Below are 20051 nucleotides of genomic sequence, written 5' to 3' on the forward strand. Positions count from 1 at the left end.
AAGCCAAAAGACTTGCAGGTTGGTAGGTAAATTGGCCATTATAAATTGCCCCTAGTATAGGTAGGTGGTAGGGAAATATAGGGACAGGTGGGGATGTGCTAAGAATATGGGATTAGTGTAGGATTAGTATAGATGGGTGGTTGATGGTCGGCACAGACTCGGTGGGCCGAAGGGCCTGTTTCAGTGCTGTATCTCTAAAACTAAAAAAAAACTAAATAACCTTATTGCTTGTGTGACAAAATTGAAGTTTTATGTGGAATATGGAGTTGAAGGGATAATTTTAATTTGACCTCTCTCTCTCTCACTCTTTCCGTCGCTGTGTCTCACCTTCCTCATGCACCTGCAGTTTTATGCTTGAGGATTGGATGGCTCGCTGCATTTTAACACATTTAAAAATTTGGATTTGAATGGTGTTGAGACTGATGTGATTTAAATCTCTCCTGCATTGATTAAAAGTGTTCCACAACAAAATTCATAGTTGCTGGGCCACTGAACAAAGAAACTGCTCCTAATTCTGCACTAAAGTAATGACTCGGATGCTGCAAGTAATGTAATGTGTAATGTAAGAAGCGAAATGTTTACACTGTAATTGGAGATGCTTTTGAGACTGGGTTTAAAGGTGTGTTGGTGTAGAGGAAGCTATACGTTGCCTACTGTATTGTATCTAGTCTTAGTGTGCTTGATGCTGACAATGGTTAATCAAACAAGCTTTATTCCCAAGCGCTGGCTTCCTTCACATTGAGTATATAACATTTTCTTCAGTTTTAACTGTGTTCTGTGTGAATGCCTTACTCTTGCATAGTTTCTAGAGAAAGTAGTCTTGTGCAGAGTTGATTTCAGTTTTTCAAGTTTAGAGTGCATTTTAGTGCTATATAAACTGCATTGTAATACACAGTGATCTGGTTGGTCTTTGTTAGTTCTAGAACAACAAGAAAAGTAAACCAAGTCTATCAGGAAATGTTATCCTTGTGTGAGAATTTCTAAATGATCGGAATCAATGGAAGTTGTACATTTGATCTAGAGTCAGCTGTGCCTTTTTTGGTAACTGGTACTTCCAAATTTATATTCTGGTGGGCATGGACTCTTAATGCCACAGTTATAATTTTGGATTGACAGCCACCAATAAAAAATGGGTAAAACTGGCATGTTAACTGGAATGTTATAATTCTCAACACTGCTCTATAACTTTGTGTTGTCCCTTTCTGTGCAGAATTGAAGAAACTTCAGGCAGAACACTGTGATGTGGAAAGGTATTTCTTCTTTCATTGTGCTTGTTGATGTGTATTTTCCCTCTCTCTTTGCACTATGTTGAGCTTGTTTTCCTAACAGAGTGTTTCATAGTTCAGTTCTCAGGAACTGACCAGAGTGAGCCTATATTTCCTAATGTTTCTGTTGCTGAAAGTTTGTTTGTTTAAACAAATATTTATGTACTTTGGTGTCTGTGATTATTACACAGTACTCATTACACTGAGATATAAAGTGGGTGATTTTCATCTTCAGATGTAAATCAGTTCCAATTTGCTTTGCACTGCTTTCGGACCAGCTTGAATCTCAATTGCTAATCGTGCTTAAATTTTCAATTTAACCTCAGTTACATAATTATTTACAGACCTTGTTGCAAATTTGGGTAGGGCTAGGAATGATAGCACTGGTAGGAGAGGATATTTGGTGAGCATTATAAGATGTCTTAACACATCAGCTTTTATCAAGGCTGAAGGAACAAGGAACTAAGAAGTGGCGAGTCAGCGTGAAGTGAAAGGGACTCCTTGATGCAGGGATACTTTTTATAATCGTTCTTGCTATATGGGCATAACTGGCAACTGCCCTTGAGAAGGTGGTGGTGAACCGCTGCCTTGAACAGCTGCAGTCCATCTGGTGTAGGTACACCCACAGTGCTGTTTGGGAGGGAGTTAGATACGAACTAGGAGCAGCAGTAGGCCATTCGGCCCCTCGAGCCTGCTCTGTCATTCCATAAGATCATGGCTGATTTGTTTGTGGACTCAACTCCACTTTCCTGTCTGCCCCCGATAACCTTTGAACAAAGAACAGTACAGCACAGGAACAGGCCATTCGTCCCTCCAAGCCTGCGCCGATCTTGATGCCTGCCTAAACTAACACCTTCTGCACTTCCGGGGCCCATATCCCTCTGTTCCCTTCCTATTCATGTATTTGTCAAGATGTCTCTTAAACGTCTCTATCGTATCTGCTTCCACCACCTCCCCTGGCAGCAAGTTCCAGGCACTCACCACCCTCTGTGTAAAAAAACTTGCCTCGCACATCCCCTCTAAACTTTGCCCCTTGCACCTTAAACCTATGTCCCCTAGTAACTGACTCTTCCACCCTGGGGAAAAAGCTTCTGACTATCCACTCTGTCCATGCCGCTCATAACTTTGTAAACCTCTATCATGTCACCCCTCCACCTCCGTCGTTCCAGTGAAAACAATCCGAGTTTTTCCAACCTCTCCTCATAGCTAATGCCCTCCAGACCAGGCAACATCCTGGTAAACCTCCTCTGTACCCTCTCCAAAGCCTCCACGTCCGTCTGGTAGTGTGGCGACCAGAATTGCACGCAATATTCTAATTGTGGCCTAACTAAGGTTCTGTACAGCTGCAGCTCTATTGGTCCTTCCTGTGCACATCTTCTCACCTGGAAACATCCCTCCAGTCGCAAAAACACCTGTCAACAGGTAGGACAGGGTATACCCTCTGTTTCCTGCCACTGAGCCAATTTTGTAACCACCTTGCTGCATTCCGCTGAATCTCATGGTATTTTTTTTTTAACCAGTCTGCCATGTGGGACCTTGTCAAAACCCTTGCTAAAATCCTTGTAGACCAGATCAACTGCACTACCCTCATCTATCCTCCTTGTTACTTCAAAAAATTCGATCAAGTTGGTCAGACAAAATCTTCCCTTAACAAATCCATGCTGACTATCCTTGATTAACCTGTGCCTTTCCAAGTGGCAGTTTATCCTGTCTCTCAGAATAGATTCCAATAATTTGCCCACTACTGAGGTTAGACTGACTGGCCTGTAATTATTCAGTCTATCCCTTGCTCCCTTTTTAAACAGAGGTGCAAGGTTAGCAGTTCTCCAATTCTCTGGCACCACATCTGTATCCCGTGAGGACTGGAACATGATGGTCAGACCTTCTGCTCTTACCCCTCTTGCTTTTTTTTTAACAGCCTGGGGTGCATTTCATCCAGCTCTGGAAAATTAAAACCTATGCATCCACTATCTCAGCAGCCACTTCTTTTAAGATTCTAGGATCAAGTTCATCAGGATCTGGGGACTTGTCAGCTTTTACTTCTAGTAATTTTCTCAGTACCCTTTCCCTGGTAATGGTAATTGCTTTGAGTTCCTTCTTCCCTCTCTTTCAACTCTTGAATCACAGTTATTTCTGGAATGTTATTTGTATCCCCTCCAGTGAAGAAAAATGCAAAATATCTGTTCAATTCCTCTGCCATTTCCTTATCTTCCATTATTAGTCTAATTGGGTGGTTGATGGTTGGCACAGACTCGATGGGCCAAAGGGCCTGTTTCAGTGCTGTATCTCTAAAACTAAAAAACTAAAACTAACTCCCCAGACTCCCTCTTTAGGACCAATACTCACTTTACTTACTCTTTTCCTTTTTAAATACCTATAGAAACTCTTACTATCCACTTTTATATTTCTAGCTAGCTTTCTCTTGTACTCTAATTTCTCATTGTTTTAGTCATTCTTTGTTTTTTTTATATTCTGTCCAATCTTCTGGCCTGCCACTATTCTTCACTGAATTGTACGCCTTTTCTTTCAATTATGATACTATCTTTAACTTTCTTAATTAGCCATGGATGGTGTGTCCTTCCCCTGGAGTCTTTCTTTCTTACTGGAATGTATCTTTGCTGAATGTTACGACGTATCTCTTTAAATGTCTGCCACTGCATCTCTACTGATCTATCCCTTAACCCAATTTCCCAGTTTACTTTAGGCAGCTCTGTCTTCAAACCTTTATAATTACCCTTATTTAAGTTCAAAACACTAGTCTTAGATCCACTCTTCTCACCCTCAAACTGAATGCGAAATTCAATCTTGTGATCACTGCTACCTCTGAACGCTTTTACTATGAGGCCATAAATTAATCCTGTCTCATTGCATGCTACCAGATCTAGAATAGCCAGCTCTCTGGTTGACTGTAGAACGTGCTGCTCTAAGAAACTGTCCCGAAAACTCTTTATGAACTCATCATCCAGGCTACCATTGCATTCTGATTCGTCCAATCTATGTGTGGATTAAAATCACCCACGATTATCGCCGTAGCTTTCTCGGAAGCCCCTGTTATTTCTTTCTGTATACCCTGTCCTACAGTGTGGTTACTATTAGGGGGCCTATAAACTACTCCCACAAGTGACTTCCTACCTTTACTATTTCTTATCTCTACCCAAACTGATTCTACAGCTTGATTTTTAGAACTAAGGTTACCTCTCTCTATGGTACTAATGTCATCCTTAATTAACAGAGCTACCCCTCTACCTTTTTCCTAGTTTCCTCTCCTTCCAAAATGTCATGTACCCTTGAATATTCAGGTCCCAGCCTTTGTCATCTTGCAGCCATGTCTCTGTAATGGCTATCAGATTATACATATTTATTTCTATTTAATTATCAATTCATTTATTTTACGAATGCTACACGCATTCAAATACAGAGCCTTTAGTTCTGTCTTTTTACTATCTATGCAACCTCCAGCCTTAGCTGCATGCACACTCTTAATTTTGTACATTCTGACCCTTGCTGCCATGCTCTGATTATTATTTCCCTTATTGCTACCTTGCTGTCTTGCCTTGTCCTCTCTCTCTAATTTAACATATCCTCTCTCACTTGATTTCTCGCCCCCACTATTTAGTTTGAAGCCCTCTCGACTGCCCTAGTTATACAACTCACCAGAACACTGGTCCCAGCACAGTTTAGGTGAAGACTGTCCCAATGGTACAACTCCTACTGTTCCCAGTACTGGTGCCAGTGCCCCATGAATTGAAACCCATTTCTCCCACACCAATCTTCGAGCCCCGCATTTAACACCCTAACTTTATGTACACTAATTTGCTCGAGATTATTACCTTTTGAGGTTCTGCTTTTTAATTTAGCCCCTAGCTGTTCATGCTAACTATGCAGAACCTCTTGCCTAGTCCTATCCATGTCGTTGGTACCCATGTGGATCATGACAACTAGTTCCTCCCCCTCCCACTGCAAGTTCTTCTCTAGTCTAGAGCAGATGTCCCGAACCCTGGCACCGGGCAGGCGACATAACCTTCTGGACTCTTGCTCTTGGCCACAGAGAGCTGTGTCTGTTCTTCCTACTATACTGTCTCCTACTACCACTACATTTCTGTATACTCTCCCATCTTGAATGGCTTCCTGTACCACGGTGCCATGGTCAGTTTGCACATCCACCCTGTAGTCTTTGCTCTTATCCATACAAGCTGAAAGAACCTCAAACCTATTGGATAGTTGCACGGGCTGAGGCTCCTCCGCTTGCTGTCTTCTCGATCCCCTTGCCTGCCTCACTCACAGTCACACCTTCCTGTCCCTGACCACTGACCAAATCGGACGTCCTATGCTATGGGGTGTGACTGCCTTCTGGAACAAAGTGATTTGGTAACTTTTCCCCTCTCTGATACATTACAGCGTCTGTATCTCAGCCTCCAGCTCACTGACTCTGAGCCGAAGCTTCACGAGCTCCAGACGCTCACTGCAGACATATTTGCCGTGGTTCACACTGATGTCTGCCAGCTTCCGCATACTGCAGCTGCAACACATCACCTGCCCTGCCAATCTTAATGCATTTTAATTAACTATTAAATTAATTATTTTGTTTTTTTAATTAATGCCCCACCTCACCAGCACTTGCTATGCTAATTTAACCATGGTAATACAATAAGTCTTACTGCTTAAACTAAGAAACAACAGCTTTTATGTTTTTCTATATTCCAGCTATTTACACACCTTTCCTAAAGGTAGTGAATTAATCTAGCTATTTGCACACAGACCCTTACAGTAGATACTCATCAACCAATCTGGATTTTGACTCACCAACGATGGTGAGTCAAAAGGAACAGCGATATAGTTCCAAGTCACGATGCAGTGTGATTTGGCGGGGAAAGTGGGTGGGGTGAAGCTTGCAGGAATTGGTGTTCCCATGCGTCTGCTGCCCTTGTTCTTCTAGGTAGCAGAGATCGTGGGTTTGAAAGATGCTGTTGACGGAGTCTTGGAAAGTTACTACAGTGCATCTTGTAGATGGTACACACTGCTGCTACTATCCACTGGTGGTGGAAAGAGTGAATGTTTAAGGTGGCGTACAGGTTGCCAATCAAGCAGGCTGTTTTGTCCTTAATGGTGTTTAGCTTTTTGAGTGTTGGAGCTGCACTCATCCAGGCAAGTGGAGAATATTCCATCACACCGCTGACTTGTGTCTTGTGGAAGGTGAACAGGCTTTGGGGAGTTGGGAGGTGAGTTACTCGCTGCAGAATTTCCAGTCTCTGACCTCTTGTAGCCACAATATTTATATGGCTCATCCAGTTGGCACCTTCTGGCAACTCCTGCAACTGAATAGGCCTCAGACGTATAGGCTTTCGTCTTTCCTCTGGACACCAGCCTACGAGGTCGAGAGAGGGGTGCAGATGCTCGGCAAGTCTGCAACTCCTGAAACCACGTCTAGGCTACACAGCAAACAAAGAAAGGTAGCCTTTTGGCTTGGAAGCTGGAATATGAGGACTATGTGTCCAGGAATGAACAGCGACCCACACTCCACTGCAAGTGTACGCAAGACAGCCCTGATTGACCGTGAGCTACACAAGCTTGGTATTGACATTACCAGTCTACACAAAACTAGATTAATCGACACAGGCTCTATTCGAGAGGCTAATTACATCTTCTACTGGCATGGAAAGAGCGCTGAAGATCGCAGAGAGCATGGTGTTGGCTTTGCAGTGAGCAATCAGCTGACACAGACAATTGAGCCACTGCTAGCAACCTCAGAGCCTCATCTCCCTGTGGTTATCATCCAGTGGAGGCGCAGTCAAGTTATCTGCGTCTACGCACCAATTCTGAAGGCCAACATCTCAGATAAAGAGCATTTCTATGACTCCCTAGGTGGCATTCTGAGGAACATCCCAAGTGACGCTAGGCTCTCCATCCTGGGTGACTTCAACGCATATGTTAGGGCCGACAGTGATTCATGACCAACGTGCCTTGGTCATCATGGGGTGGGCAAGGTCGACGATAATAGACAACGCCTTCTTGAGCTTTGTGCCCTGAATGAACTTTGCATCACTAACGCCGTTTTCCAAGGCAGACATCGCCACAAGGTATCATGGTGGCACCCAAGGACTGGTCATTAGCACCAACTAGACCTGGTCATCACGAGGAGGCGCGATCTGCCCAGTGTTCTTCACACCCGCACCTACCATAACACAGATTGCGACACCGACCACTCTCAGCAGCAGCAGAATGAAAGTGTACCCCCAAAGGTTACACCAATCCAAACACGACGGTCCGCCACACATCAACATTGGAAAAAAAAAGAAAAGAAAAAGCCAACAGTGACATCACAGGAAAGCTGCAAGGTAATTGGTTGGTGAGTCACTGCTGTTAGGGAATAGCTCTAAATCGCTGGGTAAGTATCTAGGGTAAGAAAAGTTTACAGTTTATTTTCATATATAGTAAGTAGTGCTTTTTTAGGGAGTTCTGTAGTAACAAGGACCAGGAAGAAGGGCCCAAGAGCAATTGATATTATTTGATAGTAAGTATCTTCGAAAAGGTTTAATTTAAAGGGTTAAGTCATGGCAGGAGAGCTCAAAGCTGTGGTGTGCTCCTCATGCTCCATGTCGGAAGCCGGGAACATTTCCAGTGCCCGGGACCAGCATGTGTGCAGGAAGTGTCTGCAGCTGCAGCTCCTGGAAGCCTGGGTTTCGGCAGCTGGAGACACTGTGGAGCATCCACGAGGCGGAGAGTATCATGGATAGCACGTATAGAGAGGTGGTCACACCGCAGGCTCAGACTCCACAGGCAGGAAAGGAACGGGTGACCACAAGGCAGAGCAAGAGGACTAGGCAGGCAGTCTAGGAATCTCCTGTGGCTTTTCCCCTGCAAAATAGATATACTGCTTTGGATACTGTTGGGGGGGGAATGGCATCTCGGGGGAAAGCAGCAACAGCCCAATTCGTTGCACCACGGTTGGCTCTGCTGCACAGGGGAGGAGTAAAAAGTGTGGGAATGCAATAGTTATAGGGGATTCAATTGTAAGGGGAATAGATAGGTGTTTCTGTGACCACAAACGAGACTCCAGGATGATATGTTGCCTCCCTGGTGCTAGGGTCAAGGATGTCTCAGAGCAGTTACAGGACATTCTGAAGGAGGAGGGTGAACAGCCAGTGGTCGTGGTACACATTGGTACAAATGACGTAGGTTAAAAAGAAAAAGGATGAGGTCCTAAAAGCAGAATATAGGAAGCTAGGAAGTAAGTTGAAAAGTAGGACCTCAAAGGTAGTGATCTCAGGATTACTACCAGTGCCATGTGCTAGTCAGAGTAGAAATATTAGGATATATCGGATGACTACGTGGCTGAAGAGATGGTGTGAAGGGGAGGGTTTCGATTCCTGGGACATTGGGACCGGTTCCAGGGGAGGTGGGACCAGTACAAATTGGACAGGTTACACCTGGGCAGGACAGGGACTGATGTCCTAGGGGGAGTATTTGCTAGGGTGGTTGGGGAGGGTTTAAACTAAAATGGCAGGGGGATGGGAACCTTTGCAAGGAGTCAGAGGAGGGGGGATCAAAGACCAGAACAAAAGACAGTAAGGGGAATAAGAAAAGTGATAGGTAGAGAAATCGAGGACCAGAATCAAACAGGGCCACAGTGGAAAAATTGTGGGAAGGGGACAAGTAATGTTAAAAAGACAAGCCTTAAGGCTTTGTGCCTTGATATGCGGAGCATTCACAATAAAGTGGATCAATTAATCGCGCAAATAGATGTAAATGGGTATGATATAGTCAGGATTACTGAGACATGGCTGCAAGGTGACCAGGGATGGGAAATGAATATCCAGGGGTATTCAGTATTTAGGAAGGACAGACAAAAAGCAAAAGGCGGTGCAGTTGCATTGCTGGTTAAAAGAGGAAATTAACACAATAGTGAGGAAAGATATTAGCTCTGACGCTGTGGAATCTGTATGTAGAGCTCAGAAACACTAAGGGGCAAAAAAAGTTAGTGGGGGTTGTATTTAGACCCCCCCCCAAACTGTAGTGTTGATGTTGGGAATGGCATTAAACAGGAAATTAGAGACCCATGCGATAAAGGAACATCTGTAATTATGGGTGACTTTAATCTGCATATAGATTGGGCAAATCAAATTTAGTCAGAATACTGTAGAGGGGAAGTTCTTGGAGTATCTACGGGATGGTTTTCTGGACCAAAAATGTTGAGGAACCAGCTAGAGAACAGGCCATGCTAGACTGGGTATTGTGTAATGAGAGAGGAATAATTGATCTAGTGGTGTGAGACCCCTTGGGGATGAGTGACCATAATATGACAGAATTCTTCTTCAAGATGAAGAGTGACGTAGTTGATTCTGAGAGTAGGGTCCTGAATCTTAGTAAAGGAAACTATGAAGATATGAGGCGCGACTTGGCTATGACGGATTGGGAAACGTTACTTAAAGGGATGACAGTGGATAGGCAATGGCAAACATTTAAAGAGCACATGGATGAACTGCAACAATTGTTTATCCCTGTCTGGCGTAGAAGTAAAACTGGAAAGGTAGCCAAACCATGGCTTATAAGGGAAATTGGAGATAGCATTAGATCCAAGGAAGAGGCATATAAATTTGCCAGAAAAAACAACAGACCTGAGGATTGGGAGCAGTTTAGAATTCAGCAAAGGAGGACCAAGGGATTGATTAAGAAGGGGAAAATAGAGTACGAGAGCAAGCTTGCGGGGAACATAAAAACTGACTGTAAAAGTTTCTATAGGTATGTGAAGAGAGCAAGATTGGTGAAGACAACTGTAGGTCCTTTACAGTCAGAAACGGGAATTTATTATGGGGAACAAAGAAATGGCTGACCAACTAAATGCATACTTTGGTTCGGTTTTCACAAAGGAGGACACAAATATCATACCAGAAATGTTGGGGAACACAGGGCTTAGTGAGAGGGGAACTGAAAGAAATCAGTATTAGTAGAGAAATGGTGTTGGGGAAATTGATGGGATTGAAAGCCGATAAATCTCCATGGCCTGATGGTATGCATCCCAGAGTACTTAAGGAAGTGGCCCTAGAAATAGTGGATGCATTGGTGGTCATCTTCCAAGATTCTGTAGACTATGGAACAGTTCCTACAGATTGGAGGGTAGCTAATGTAACCCCACTATTTAACAAGGGAGGTAGAGAGAAAGCAGGGAATTATAGACCAGTCAGCCTGACGTCAGTAGTGGGGAAAATTCTAGAGTCCATTATCAAAGATTTTATAGCAGAGCACTTGGAGAACAGTGGTAGAATCGGGCAGAGTCAGCATGAATTTACGAAAGAGAAATCATGCTTGACAAATCTACTAGAATTCTTCGAGGATGTAACTAGTAGAGTTGATGAGGGAGAGCCAGTGGATGTGGTTTATTTGGACTTTCAGAAGGCTTTCGACAAAGTCCCACATAAGAGATTAGCGTGTAAAATTAAAGCACATGGGATTGGGGTAGTGTATTACGATGGATAGAAAACTGGTTGGCAGACGGGCAACAAAGTGTTGGGATAAATGGGCCTTTTTCCGAATGGCAGGCAGTGACTAGTTGTGTACCGCAGCGATCGGTGCTAGGGCCCCAGCTATTTACAATATATATTAATGATTTAGATGAGGGAACTAGATGTAATATCTCCAAATTTGCAGATGACACTAAACTGGGTGGGAGGGTGAGCTGTGAGGAGGATGCAGAGAGGCTTCAGGGTGTTTTGGACAAGTTGAGTGAGTGGGCAAATGCATGGCAGATGCAGTATAATATGGGTAAATGTGAGGTTATCCACTTTGGTAGCAAAAGCAGGAAGGCAGATTATTATCTGAACGGCTATAAACTGAGAGAGGGGAATATGCAGCGACACCTGGGTGTTCTCGTACACCAGTCGGTGAAGGTAAGCATGCAGGTGCAACAGGCGATTAAAAAAGGCAAATGATACGTTGGCCTTCATAGCGAGAGGATTCGAGTACAGGAGCAGGGATGTCTTGCTGCAATTATACAGGGCCTTGGTGAGGCCACACATGGAATATTGTGTGCAGTTTTGGTTTCCTTATCTGAGGAAGGATATTCTTGCTATAGAGGGAGTGCAGCAAAGGTCTACCAGACTGATTCCTGGGATGGCGGGATTGACGTATGAGGAGAGATTGAGTCAGTTAGGATTATATTCGCTGGAGTTCAGAAGAGTGAGGGGAGTTCTCAGAGAAACCCATAAAATTCCAACAGGACTTGACAGGGTAGATGCAGGAAGGATGTTTCCGATGGTGAGGGAGTCCAAAACCAGGGGTCATAGTCTAAGGATACGGGGTAAACCTTTCAGGACTGAGAGGAGGAGAAATTTCTTCACCCAGAGAGTGGTGAACCTGTGGAATTCGCTACCACAGAAAGCGGTTGAGGCCAAAAACGTATGTTTTCAAGAAGGAGTTAGATATAGCTCTTGGATCTAAAGGGATCAAAGGGTATGGGGCGAAAGCGGGAACGGGTTACTGAGTTGAATGGCAGAGCAGGCTCGAAGGGCCGAATAGCCTACTCCTGCTCCTGTTTTCTATGTAACATCCCTTGCATAAGCAATGATGCCAAATACCAGCACTTCACACTATTACTAGAACACTTACTACCCACCAAAGCCTTAACAGGAAGCACCAATGCCATCATTGAGCATAGTGACTTCCAGGCTTCATCAGTCATCTATGAAGCAGTAGAAACATCATTTGGTAAAGGTGGAGCCTGCAACAAGAGCTGGTTTGAGACCTACTCAACTGAGATGATTTTTGTCATTGATGCAAGAAACAAAGCCTACATGCACAAAATAAACCCAACAGTTAAAACGCTACATGAGCTAAAAGTAGCCAAGACAGCTGTGCAAAGGAAAGGAGGAACTGCGCAAACAAACACTGGGTCAGCTTATGTCAAGAAATCCAAACTACTTGTGACAAAGGAAATCTACGAGCTATGTACAAAGGAATCAAGAGGGTGCTTGGCCCTGCCATCACCAAAATTGCTCCCCTGAAGACACAAATGGTGAAGTAGTCACCGACAGAGGTTAACAGATGTCCCGCTGGGCTGAACATGACTGTGAGCTGTACTCCTGTGAGTTGGACATCTCCCAATCTACACTCGATGCTCTCTCGCAATGTCCTGTCATGGATGTGTTAGACTAAGAACCCTCATCACTGGTGCTCGAGATCGCCTAGCAAACGGAAGGACACCGAGCAAGGACAGAATCCCAGCCAAACTGCTCAAGCATGGCAAGCCCCATCTATTGCCACACCTTTACGACCTCCTCCTTCTCTGCTGGAAAGTAGGCTCTCTTCCACAGGAGATGCGTGATGCCAAAATCATTTCACTATACAAAAACGAAGGTGACAGAGGTGACTGCAACAACTACAGGGGCATTTCACTCCTTAGCGTTACAGGGAAGGCCCTTGCTAGGGTCATACTAAAAACACTGCGTTTGCATGCAAACCATGTGTACCCGGAAGTGCAGTACTGTTTCCGTGCCAGTAGATCCACTGTGGAAATGATCTTCTCCATGCCAGCTACAAGAGAAGTGTAGGGAACAGAGTATATCCCCTTTTACCTTGCTTTTGTAGATCTCACTAAGGCATTTGACACCATCAGCAGAACAGAGCTGTACAAGATTTTGGAAAAAAATTGGCTGGCCATCGAAGCTCCTCGGTCTCATCTACTCCTTTCATGACAACATGCACTGCATTGTATAGTTTGATGGCTCCACCTTCCAACAGTTTTGGAGCAAATAATGGAGTGAAACAGGGTTGTGTCCTCGCCCTTACTCTGTTTGGCATCATCTTTTCCATGCTCCTGACCTTTGCCTTCCCTACAGATATGGAAGGAGTCTACTTGCACACTAGGTCAGACGGCAAGCTATACAATCTATCTAGGCTAAAATCAAAGACAAAAACACATCATGTCCTGATAAGATAACTCCTCGATGCTGATGATGCTGAGCTAGTAGCTCACGTGGAAACACAACTACAAAGAATCATGGACTGTCTCTCCCATGCCTGTAACTTGTTCTCCTTGAGGATGAGCGTCAACAAAACTGTGGTCATGGGACAAGGTGTTGCATCTCTGCCCCTGATCACACTAAATAACACCCCACTGGAAGTGGTTAGCAAATTCTGCTACCTTGGGTCCACAGTGACAGACAATCTGTCCCTTAATGCAGAGCTTGATATGCACATAGGAAAAGCAGCTACCTCCTTTGGCCGACTTGTGAAAAGCGCATGGAATAACACCAAGCTGACCTTTTAGGACCAAGCTGATGGTTTATAAGGCCTGTGTTCCCAGCACCTTGTGTATGGGTGACTTACAGCTATCAAGAAAAGAAGCTCAGTAATTTCCATCTTCGCTGTTTGCGGTGCATTATGGATATACCCTGGCAGGACAAAATCACAAATGTGGCAGTCCTCTCAAAGGCAGAACTCCCAGGTGTGTTGGCATTAATCAAACTGAGGTAGCTTCGGTGGATCGGGCACGTTTGCAGGATGGAAGACGATCACGTACCCAAGGACCTTCTGTATGGGGAGGTAGCTGGGACCAGACTACCAGTGGGACGCCCAAAGCTCTGCTTCAAGGATGCTTGCAAGCATGACATGGAGGCCTTAAATGTTGACTATTGCACTTGGGAGTCACTTGCTGGCGAAAGAGGGAAATGGCGACACAGCCTGTGGACTGGTGTGCACTACCACGATGACCAGTTGCTACAACAGCTTGGCAACAGGCGCCAACGCCAAAAACATCTCACAGCATCACCTGGCAGCTTCACGTGCAGCACTAGTGGCAGAACCTGCTTCTCAAGGATTGGTCTTCACAGCCATCAACAAAGGTGCACCAAGAGTAGACACCCCACTTAAATGGACGTTATGCTGCGCGTCCATCATCTTTCGTAGATGGAAGGATGCCAACCAAGGTCCAGTTACATTTCTGGTCAATATTAACCCCCAGGATGTTGATGGTGGGGAATTCAGTGATGATGCCATTGAATGTCAATGGGAAATGGTTAGATTCTCTTATTGGCGATCATCATTGACTGGCACTTGTGTGGCACAAACGTTTCTTGCCCAATCCTGAATATTGTCCAGGTCTTGCTGCTTGCGGACACAGACTGCTTCAATATCAGAAGCTGTGAATGGTACTGAACACTGCAACCATCAGAGAACATCCCTATGTCTGACCTTAGGTTGGAGGGAAGATCATTGATTAACCAGCTGAAGGTGGTTGGGCCCAGGACACTATCCTGAGCAACCCCTGCAGCAAAGTTCTGGGGCTGAAAACCATCTCCATCTTCCTTTGTGCTTGGTATGACTCCAACCAGTGGAGTGTCTTCCCCCGATTCCCATAGACTTCAATTTTACAAGGGCTTCTTAATGCCATACTCAGTCAAACGCTGCCTTGTTGCCAAGGGCTGTCACTCTTACCTCACCTCTGGCATTCAGCTCTTTAGTCCATGTTTTGACCAGGGCTGTAATGAGGTCTGGAGCTCCGTGGTCCTGACAGAACCCAAACTGAACATCGGAGAGCAGGTTATTGCTGAGTCAGTGACGCTTGATAGTACTGTCAACGACACCTTGCATCATTTTGTTGATGATTGAGAGTAGGCTGATGGAACGGTAATGGGCCGGATTGAATTTGTCCTGCTTTTTGTGAATAGGACATACCTGGACAATTTTCCACATTGTTGGGTTCTTTTTTATTCTCTCCTGGGATGTGGCAAGGGCAGCATTTGTTGCCCATCCCTTATTACCCCTGACAACTGAGTGGCTTGCTAGGCAATTCAGAAGGCAGTTGAGAGTCAACCACATTGCTGTGGGTCTGGAGTCACATGTAAACCAGACCAGGTAAAGACGGCAAATTCGGAGAGAAGCAGCGGGAGACAGAGGATTTAAAAAGCATGCCAAAAGCTGGAAGATTCTGAGAGAAGCAGCAGGAGAGGAGTGGGAGGCTCGGAGGCAAATCAAGAATTGAAAAGTGATAGCACAACCAACAGAGTGTGGGTAAACAGAAAGCCAGCCGGGATGTGCTTTTAATTTAATCTAAATTAATCAAATAATGCTCCAATAATAAATATAAAATAAGACTTGATCAATTCATTAGTATAAAAGGTAAGGTGGATTTTAGAATTTACCATACAGAGAAAGAGAGAGACCAGAGGGAGAGTATTAGGAGCTGGGAAATTTTTTTTAAAATTCAATCGGGGGAATAAGTGTTGAGAGTAAAAACCCAGAGTGGGACTAGAAGTATTAATTACAATTTATTGTTTAAGCAGGGTACCAAATAGATTGTTTAAAAAGGGACTAGAGGGTTCTTTTTAGATAATGGATGGACAGCTGCAACCTGTGCTTGCAATTCCCGCACCATGTCGGAACTTCAGGACAATTCATGTGCCTTGGGCGACCACGTTTGTAGGAAGTGTCTCCAGCTGCTTCAGCCCGAGCTCAGGATTTCAGAGCTTGAGGGGCAGCTGGAATCACAGCGGAGCATCAGGGAGCAGGAGAGTTTCCTGGATCACACATTCCAGAAGGTGGTCACCCCACAGGCAGTAGGAGTTCAGAATAGCAGATGCATGGCCATCCGGAAGAGGCAGGAAGTGCAGGAGTCTTCAGGGTGTGTGTCACACTCAAACCGGTACTCAGTTTTGGAGACTACTGAGAGTGACGACACCTTGAAGGCACTAATGGGACTGTACAGGAGGGAGCAGCAAAGTGCAGAAATGCAGTTGTTATAGATGACTCCATAGTCAAAGAACAAAGAACAGTACAGCACAGGAACAGGCCATTCGGCCCTCCAAGCCTGCGCCGATCTTGATGCCTGCCTAAACTAACACCTTCTGCACTTCCGGGGTCCGTATCCCTCTATTCCCATCCTATTCATGTATTTGTCAAGATGTCTCTTAAACGTCTCTATGGTACCTGCTTCCACCACCTGCCCCGGCAACAAGTTCCAGGCACTCAACACCCTCTGTGTAAAGAACTTGCCTCGCACATCCCCTCTAAACTTTGCCCCTCTCACCTGAAACCTATGTCCCCCAGTAACTGACTCTTCCACCCTGGGAAAAAGCTTCTGACTATCCACTCTGTCCATGCCGCTCATAACTTTGTAAACCTCTATCATGTCGCCCCTCCACCTCCATCGTTCCAGTGAAAACAATCCGAGTTTATCCAACCTCTCCTCATAGCTAATGCCCTCCAGACCAGGCAACATCCTAGTAAACCTCCTCTGTACCCTCTCCGAAGCCTCCACATCCTTCCGGTAATGTGGCGACCAGAATTGCACGCAATATTCTAAGTGTGGCCTAACTAAAGTTCTGTACAGCTGCAGCATGACTTGTCAATTTTTATACTCTATGCCCCGACCGATGAAGGCAAGCATGCCGTATGCCACCTTGACTATCTTATCCACTGGTATTGCCACTTTCAGTGACCTGTGGACCTGTACGCCCAGATCTCTCTGCCTGTCAATACTCCTAAGGGTTCTGCCATTTACTGTATACTTCCCACCTGCATTAGACCTTCCAAAATGCATTACCTCACATTTGTCCGAATTGAACTCCATCTGCCATTTCTCCGCCCAAGTTCCCAACCGATCTATATCCTGCTGTATCCTCTGACAATCCTCATCACTGTCCGCAACTCCACCAACCTTTGTGTCGTCCTCAAACTTACTAATCAGACCAGCTACATTTTCCTCCAAATCATTTATATATACTACAAACAGCAAAGGTCCCAGCACTGATCCCTGCGGAACACCACTAGTCACATCCCTCCATTCAGAAAAGCACCCTTCCACTGCTACCCTCTGTCTTCTATGACCGAGCCAGTTCTGTATCCATCTTGCCAGCTCCCCTCTGATCCCGTGTGACTTCACCTTTTGTATCAGTCTGCCATGAGGGACCTCGTCAAAGGCTTTACTGAAGTCCATATAGATAACATCCACTGCCCTTCCTTCATCAATCATCTTTGTCACTTCCTCAAAAAACTCAATCAAATTAATGAGACACGACCTGCCCTTCACAAAACCATGCTGCCTCTCACTAATAAGTCCATTTGTTTCCAAATGGGAGTAAATCCTGTCCCGTAGAATCCTCTCTAATAGTTTCCCTACCACTGACGTAAGGCTCACCGGCCTATAATTTGCTGGATTATCCTTGCTACCCTTCTTAAACAAAGGAACAACATTGGCTATTCTCCAGTCCTCTGGGACCTCACCTGTAGCCAATGAGGATGCAAAGATTTCTGTCAAGGCCCCAGCAATTTCTTCCCTTGCCTCCCTCAGTATTCTGGGGTAGATCCCATCAGGCCCTGGGGACTTATCTACCTTAATGCTTTGCAAGACACCCAACACCACCTCCTTTTTGATAATGAGATGACTGAGACTATCTACACTCCCTTCCCTAGGCTCATCATCCACCAAGTCCTTCTCTTTGGTAAATACTGATGCAAAGTACTCATTTAGTACCTCGCCCATTTCCTCCGGCTCCACACATAGATTCCCTTCTCTGTCCTTGATTGGGCCAACCCTTTCCCTGGTTATCCTCTTGCTCTTTATATATGTATAAAAAGCCTTGGGATTTTCCTTAATCCTGTTTGCCAATGACTTCTAATAACCCCTTTTAGCCCTCCTGACTCCTTGCTTAAGTTCCTTCCTACTGTCTTTATATTCCTCAAGGGATTCGTCTGTTCCTAGCCTTCCAGCCCTTACGAATGCTTCCTTTTTCTTTTTGACCAGGCTCACAATATCCCGCGTTCTCAAAGGTTCCCGAAACGTGCCAAACTTATCCTTCTTCCTCACAGGAACATGCCCGTCCTGGATGCTAATCAACTGACATTTGAAAGACTCCCACATGTCAGATGTTAATTTACCCTCAAACATCCATCCCTAATCTAAATTCTTCAGTACATGCCTAATATTGTTATAATTAGCCTTCCCCCAATTTAGCACCTTCACCCGAGGACTACTCTTATCCTTATCCACAAGTACCTTAAAACTTATGGAATTATGGTCACTGTTCCCAGAATGCTCCCCCTACTGAAACTTCGACCACCTGGCTGGGCTCATTCCCCAATACCAGGTCCAGTACGGCCCCATCCCTAGTTGGCCTATCTACATATTGTTTCAAGAAGCCCTCCTGGATGCTCCTTACAAATTCTGCCCCATCGAAGCCCCTAGCAATAAGTGAGTCCCAGTCAATATAGGGGAAGTTAAAATCACCCACCACTACAACCCTGTTACCTTTACATCTTTCCAAAATCTGTCTACATATCTGCTCCTCTACCTCCCGCTGGCTGTTGGGAGGCCTGTAGTAAACCCCCAACATTATGACTGCACCTTTCCTATTCCTGAGCTCCACCCATATTGCCTCGCTGCATGACCCCTCTGAGGTGTCCTCCCGCAGTACAGCTGTGATATTCTCCTGAACAAGTAATGCAACACCCCCACCCCTTCTACATCCCCCTCTATACCGCCTGAAGCTTCTAAATCCTGGAACATTTAGCTGCCAATCCTATCCTTCCCTCAACCAAGTCTCTGTAATAGCAAGTACTAATCCAAGCTCTAAGTTCATCTGTTAGACTTCTCGCATTGAAACAAATGCACTTCAGACCACCAGTCCCGCTATGCTCAGCAACATCTCCCTGCCTGCTCTTCCTCTTAGTCCTACTGGCCTTATTTACTATGTCCTCCTCATTTACTTCACTTGCTGTCCTACTGCTCTGGTTCCCACCCCCCTGCCACACTAGTTTAAACCCTCCCGAGTGACGCTAGCAAACCTCTCAGCCAGGATATTTGTGCCCCTCCAATTTAGATGCAACCCGTCCTTCTTGTACTGGTCCCATCTGTCCCTGAATAGATCCCAATGGTCCAGATATCTGAAACCCTCCCCTCTACACCAGCTGTTCAGTCACGTGTTTAGCTGCACTATCTTCCTATTTCTAGCCTCACTGGCATGTGGCACAGGGAGTAATCCCGAGATTACGACCCTAGAGGTCCTGTCTTTTAACTTTCTACCTAACTCCCTAAACTCCCCCTGCAGGACCTCGTCACTCTTCATGCCTATGTCGTTGGTACCGATGTGTACCACAACCTCTGGCTGTTCACCCTCCCCCTTCAGAATGTCCCCTGTCTGTTCAGAGACATCCTTGACCCTGGCACCAGGGAGGCAACATACCATCCTGGAGTCTCTTTCACGTCCACAGAAGCGCCTATCTGTGCCCCTGACTATAGAGTCCCCTATAACTATTGCTCTTCTGCGCTTTGTCCCTCCCTGCTGAACAACAGTGCCACTGCTCTGACTGCTGCTGTTTTCCCCTGATAGGCCATCCCCCCCAACAGTATCCAAAACGGTATACTTGTTAGAGAGGGGGATAGCCACAGGGGATTCCTGCACTGACTGCCTGCCCCTTCTAGCGGTCACCCATCTATCTGCCTGAACCTTGGGTGTAACCACTTCTCTAAAACTCCTGTCTATGACACTTTCTGCCACCTGCATGCTCCTAAGTGCACCCAGTTGCCGCTGCAACCGATCCATGCGGTCTGTGAGGAGCTGCAACTGGGTACACTTCCTGCAGATGTAGTCGTCCGGAACGCTGGAAGCGTCACGCACCTCCCACATCTCACAGGTGAAGCACTTCACCCCTCTAACTGACATTTCTAGCACTATTTAATAAAAATAAATAAATACTTATTAAATCCTTACTGAATTGTTATAATTAACGATATGGTCCCTAGTGCTAGATTCCTACTATAAATATTAAATGCTGACTAAATACAGTAATCTCCTC

General features: G+C 45.3%; 1 protein-coding gene across 1 annotated transcript in view; it reads left to right on the forward strand.

The window, feature by feature from the left end:
- The window catches only part of knl1 (kinetochore scaffold 1), a 160489-nt gene that overhangs the window by 112371 nt on the left and 28067 nt on the right, over positions 1–20051 (forward strand). The window contains exon 18 of the mRNA XM_068039647.1: positions 1211–1250. Coding sequence (XP_067895748.1) covers positions 1211–1250 — 40 coding nt within the window. The remainder of the gene's footprint in view (positions 1–1210; positions 1251–20051) is intronic.

The sequence above is a fragment of the Heterodontus francisci genome, chromosome 9 (genome assembly GCF_036365525.1).
Source record: "Heterodontus francisci isolate sHetFra1 chromosome 9, sHetFra1.hap1, whole genome shotgun sequence".
Lineage (NCBI taxonomy): Eukaryota > Metazoa > Chordata > Chondrichthyes > Heterodontiformes > Heterodontidae > Heterodontus > Heterodontus francisci.